This window comes from Otolemur garnettii, unplaced genomic scaffold, assembly GCF_000181295.1.
Source record: "Otolemur garnettii isolate 467f Iridium unplaced genomic scaffold, OtoGar3 scaffold00179, whole genome shotgun sequence".
Classification (NCBI taxonomy): Eukaryota; Metazoa; Chordata; class Mammalia; order Primates; family Galagidae; genus Otolemur; species Otolemur garnettii.
This window is the reverse complement of record NW_003852574.1, coordinates 1,500,614-1,505,837: the sequence shown is the minus strand read 5'-3', so window position 1 is coordinate 1,505,837 and position 5,224 is coordinate 1,500,614. Positions and strand designations below refer to the sequence as shown.

General features: G+C 43.1%; 1 protein-coding gene across 1 annotated transcript in view; it reads right to left on the bottom strand.

Moving 5' to 3' along the window:
- Positions 1-5,224, bottom strand: part of CCDC36 (coiled-coil domain containing 36) — a 53,889-nt gene that overhangs the window by 8,606 nt on the left and 40,059 nt on the right. The window contains exons 4-5 of the mRNA XM_003800581.1: positions 2,973-3,021; positions 2,693-2,780 (exon numbers count right to left, since the gene is read on the bottom strand). Coding sequence (XP_003800629.1) covers positions 2,693-2,780; positions 2,973-3,021 — 137 coding nt within the window. The remainder of the gene's footprint in view (positions 1-2,692; positions 2,781-2,972; positions 3,022-5,224) is intronic.

Sequence of the window (5,224 nt, the reverse complement as noted above, 5' to 3'; positions counted from 1 at the left end):
GGCTGGCGCCTTAGCCGCTTGAGCCACAGGCGCCAAGCCAGCTGTCATTGTTTTTTGGTGGGCCTGGGCTGGATTCGAACCCACCACCTTAGGTGTATGTGACTGGCGCCTTAGCCATTTGAGCCACCGGCACCAAGCCATTTTCCTTGGGTACTTATAAATGCATTATTCTACCACATAATACGAAGGAAGCATTCCTGTTTTGCTTCTGCACTCTGCTTTGCTACTTCTTCTGCGGGTAACCATCCTGAACAGGCTTCCAGAACCACCTTCCAAACAGATGCTACATTTGCCCTGTGTGTGGGATTTTAACCAGTTTGAAAGCCAGCAGTCAGTATAGTGCTCCTTTTCAAAGAGATGGGGATTCATTTCTAGGCCACACAAAGGCATTAATTTTTGTAAATCATGAGCAGTCTATCCCATGGCATCTTAATAAGTTGCCTTTAACTTGTTTAAAATAAAAAACAGGTCAGCTGTGGTGGCTCACACCTGTAATCCTAGCACTCTGAGAGGCTGAGGCAAATGGATTGCTTGAACTCATGAGTTTGAGACCAGCCTGAGCAAAAGTGAGACCCCATCTCACTAAAAATAGAAAAAATGGCTCGGCACCTGTGGCTCAAGTGGCTAAGGCGCCAGCCACATACACCTAAAATGGTAGGTTTGAATCCAGCCTGAGCCTGCCAAACAACAATGACAGCTGCAACCAAAAAAAAAAAAAAAATAGCTGGTCATTGTGGTGGGCGCCTATGGTCCCACGTACTTGGGAGGCTGAGGCAGGAGACTTGCTTGAGCCCAGGAGTTGGAGGTTGCTGTGAGCTGTGATGCTACAGCACTCTACCCAGGGTAACAGCTTGAAATTCAGTCTCAAGAAAAAGGGGCAGCGCCTGTGGCTCAAGGAGTAAGGCGCCAGCCCTATATGCCAAAGGTGGCAGGTTCAAACCCAGCCCTGGCCAAAAACTGCAAAAAAAAAAAAAAAAAAGTGAGACCTTGTCTCTAATAAAAATAGAAAAACTAGCCAGATGTGGTAGCAGACACCTATAGTCCCAACTACATGGGAGGCTGAGGCAAGAGGATTGCTTAACCCCAAGAGTTTGAGGTTGCTGTGAGTTATGATACTATGGTGCTCTACCCAGGGTGACAAGAGTAAGACTCTGTCTCAAAAGAATAATAATAAATAAAATTGGCTTGACACCCGTAGCATAGTGTTATGGCACCGGCCACATACACTAAGGCCGGCAGGTTTGAACCTGCCCAGGCCAGGTAAACAACAATGACAACTGCAACAAAAAAATAGCCAGGCATTGTGGTGGAAGCCTGTAGTCCCAGCTACTTGGGAGGCTGAGGCAAGAGAATCGCTTAAGCCCAAGAGTTTGAGGTTGCTGTGAGTTGTGACACCATGGCACTCTACTGAGGGTGACATAGTGGAACTCTGTCTCAAAAATAATAATAATAATAAATAAATTAGGCAGCCAAGTGCAGATACAAAGTCATCAGCTTACTATTTTGCTGAGAAACTGGTGATTAGATGGGGATCTACCTAATGACAACTGTGTATTGGCCCTCTACTTTTTATAAGAACCAGGCCCATGGTTTCACGTAAATGTACATCACTGACTCAGTACCCATAGCTCAGTGGCTAAGGGCACTGGCCACATACATCGGGGCTGGCAGGTTCAAACCCAGCCTGGGCCTGCTAAAACAACAATGGTAACTACAACAAAAATAGCCAGGCGTTGTGGTAGGCACCTGTAGTTCCAGCTACTAGGGAAGCTGAGGCAAGAGAACCGCTTAAGCCCAAAAGTTTGAGGTTGCTGTGAGCTATGATACTATAGCACTTTACTAAGGGTGACAAAGTGAGACAAAAAAAAAAAAGTAAATCACTAATTGGCAGAGTAGAAGTTTTTACAAACTACAAACTATAACTGAAACTGAAATTCAGAATGATATTGAGGTCTAGTGTGGTGGCTTACGCCTGTAATCCTAGCGCTCTGGGAGGCCAAGGCCAGCAGATCACTTGAGCTGAGGGATTTGAGATCAGCCAGAGCAAGAGTGAAATCCCATCTCTACTAAAAATAGAAAAAATTAGCTGGGCATTGTAGTGGGTACCTATAGTCTCAGCTACTTCAGACACTGGGGCAGGAGGACCGCTTGAGCCTAAGAGTTTGAGGTTGCTGTGAGCTATGTATATGCCATAGCACTTAACCCCAGGTTGGCGGAGTGAGACTGTCTCAAAAAGAAAGAGAATAATAATGTGATTTTCTATATAACAGCTCTCACTGAAACCAAGGAAGAACAGCAGGTGACTAGAATATTTCTAACTCCTAAGGGGATAGTGTCTCTATAGACAGCATGGGCAGCAATTCATTTGGGTTTCAGGGATGCTGCTGATTCATGTCAGGCAGTGAGATGAGAAACCTGGTAGAACTACATGCCTGGAGGCAGAAGGGTTATTGGATGGAGGATTAGTATTTCACAAAAGGCATCCAGAAACCACAGCATTGTCACATAGAGGGGAGTCCCACTACCCAGAGGGTTGAGCTCCACATTTCTTTAGGACTAACGTCACATACCCACTCTCTCATCTGAAACCCAGTATGGAACCTCACTACTGGAAACCTGGCTGAGGTCAGAAAGTTCATGTTTATCACGTGCCAGTACCCTCTGCTGATAACCTCAAACATGAGGCACTCACATGTCTTGGCCACAGTCTCCAAAGAATCCAAAATAGATTGGCTTCTTAAACTAAGATGTTCTTCAGACTTTTCCACAGATGTCTGCAACTATGAAATGCAAAATTAATAAAGAATTCACTGACTGTGGCTTTATTTTATTATTGGGAGAACTGTCATTTAATGATTTTAAACGTTAGTTTAAATATTGCTGTGCTACATGAACTAAAGCCAATATAATATAATTATCAAACTTCTTAAAATGTAAGATGTTCTAATTCCTTGAAATGTAGTTATACTTACCCTATGAATGCTTTCTGTAACATGGGAAACAAAGTTGTATAGAGTCTCACTAGAATAGGAGAGAAAAAGGAAAATAAATCTTTGTGAAATACTAAAGTGATATGTATTATAACAGAATTGATTCCATTAAAAATGGCAGATCTCCACCTCTCCTGGCATCAAAACACTGCCTATTTAGAGTTGGGGTCTAGTGTGGTGGCTCAGAAATCTTAGTACCCAGTAATTTCCACCCTTTTCTTTTCACAATCTACTTTATATGTATCTTTTTGTCTGATAGAACATTTAAATAATAGACATTTATTTTAAGCAATATCTGATTTTTTTCACTATTTGTTAAGGGAAAATAGAGCTGTATCACAAACCTTTTTATAGGTTATATCAATTGTTACAAATTTCCTTCATGTAGTCAAAGACAACAGTAAGAAAGGTACCATTCTCTGAACTCTTATACAAAATAATTCACATAAAAAGAAAAAAATGCAATGGTGCCATAAATTTCCCCATCAATTTCTTAAGACTGGGTTGGAGAATTTGACCAAATATCCTCAGTATTAAAATTACTAACATTGCTCTATACAACTTGGGGAGTCTTAAGTTTTGTTTTTCTTTTTCTGAATTCAAAAGAAACTGTTATTTTGCAGACATAGATTAGAGCTATTTCCATGACCATGCAGGTCAGTTAGGAGTTGGGATTGAGTCTTGCTTTTTTTTTTTTTTTTTGAGACAGAGCCTCAAGCTGTCCCCCTGGGTAGAGTGCCGTGGCATCACAGCTCACAGCAACCTCCAACTCCTGGGCTCAAGCGAGTCTCCTGCCTCCGCCTCCCAAGTAGCTGGGACCACAGGCGCCCACCTCAACACCCGGCTATTTTTTGGTTGCAGCCGTCATTGTTGTTTTGGCGGGTCCGGGCTGGGGATTCGAACCCGCCACCTTAGGTGTACGTGGCTGGCGCTCTAGCTGGTTGAGCTATAGGCACCGAGCCTGAGTCTTGCTTTTTAAAGATAATCATAGCACTGCTCAAATTTTCCTTTCTTGATTTTGCAAGTTTGTAAGCTTTCTGGTTGGTTGAGAAGCAATGAACTGTACTCTCATGCACGTTCTCATTACCAAGAATGTTTGTTTTTACCCTTAATGATAAAAGTTTCTTAGGCAACAGTGGTGTCACTCCCACTGTGCAGTGTCACCACAGCTGTGCCAACACCAAGTGGGACAGTGCTAATGCATGGACCTGCTGCATGACCACTGAAATAGCAGTACATAAGGGCTGTGCCTGTGGCTCAGTGGATAGGGTGCCGCCCCCATATACCAAGGGTGGCGGGTTCAAACCTGGCCCCGGCCAAACGACAACAAAAAAATAGCTGGGCATTGTGGCAGGCGCCTATAGTCCCCGCTACTCGGGAGGCTGAGGCAAGAGAATCACTTAGGCCCAGGAGTTGGAGGCTGCTGTGAGCTGTGACGCCATAGCACTCTAGTGAGGGCGATAAAGTGAGACCCTGTCTCTAAAAAAAAAAAAAAAAAAAAAAGACCCACTGTTAAAAAAAAAAAAAGAAGAAAAGAAATAGCAGTACATGGCCTCTCACCAGCACACTATGCATCTGCCCTGATCCCAGAATGATTTCGTGACACAGACTCAGTCAGGACAAAAATTCACAAACACTCAATGGAGCATAAGATGTTGTCTTGTGGTCTTTTGTTGATGTTGTTAAAAATAGTAAATAGGCCTAAAAATGTATTCTCTCCAGATTGTAAAAGGTTAGTTAAAACTGTTTAACCCATCCATTTTGTGGATGTACTGATATTAGAGAACTACCTATAAGGTATGTTCCTTATGTGAACATAGGTAGGTATGTTTCCTATAAGGAAATACCATGCACTTTTGAAGTTACTCACTTATGACCAAAGTCAGCAGTTGGAAAAACCTTGGACAAGCAGAAATAGCTTTGAGTTGGAAAATTATAGTAACATACAACCAGGAAAAAATCCACAGGAATGGTTGGATTAGACAGTCTGTACATCTTCTAGAGATTCTGCCTTAAAAGATGGCTAATTGAACACTCTATCCTGCCCTCTCTCAAGGAATACGCCACTTGTTAAAACTCTCAGCCTTCCATTATAGGCTGCAAGATATTCTGCATTTAAAAATAGATTTTCTGGGCTCGGCGCCTATAGCTCAACCGGCTAAGGCGCCAGCCACGTACACCTAAGGTGGCGGTTCGAATCCCCAGCCCGGACCCGCCAAACAACAATGACGGCT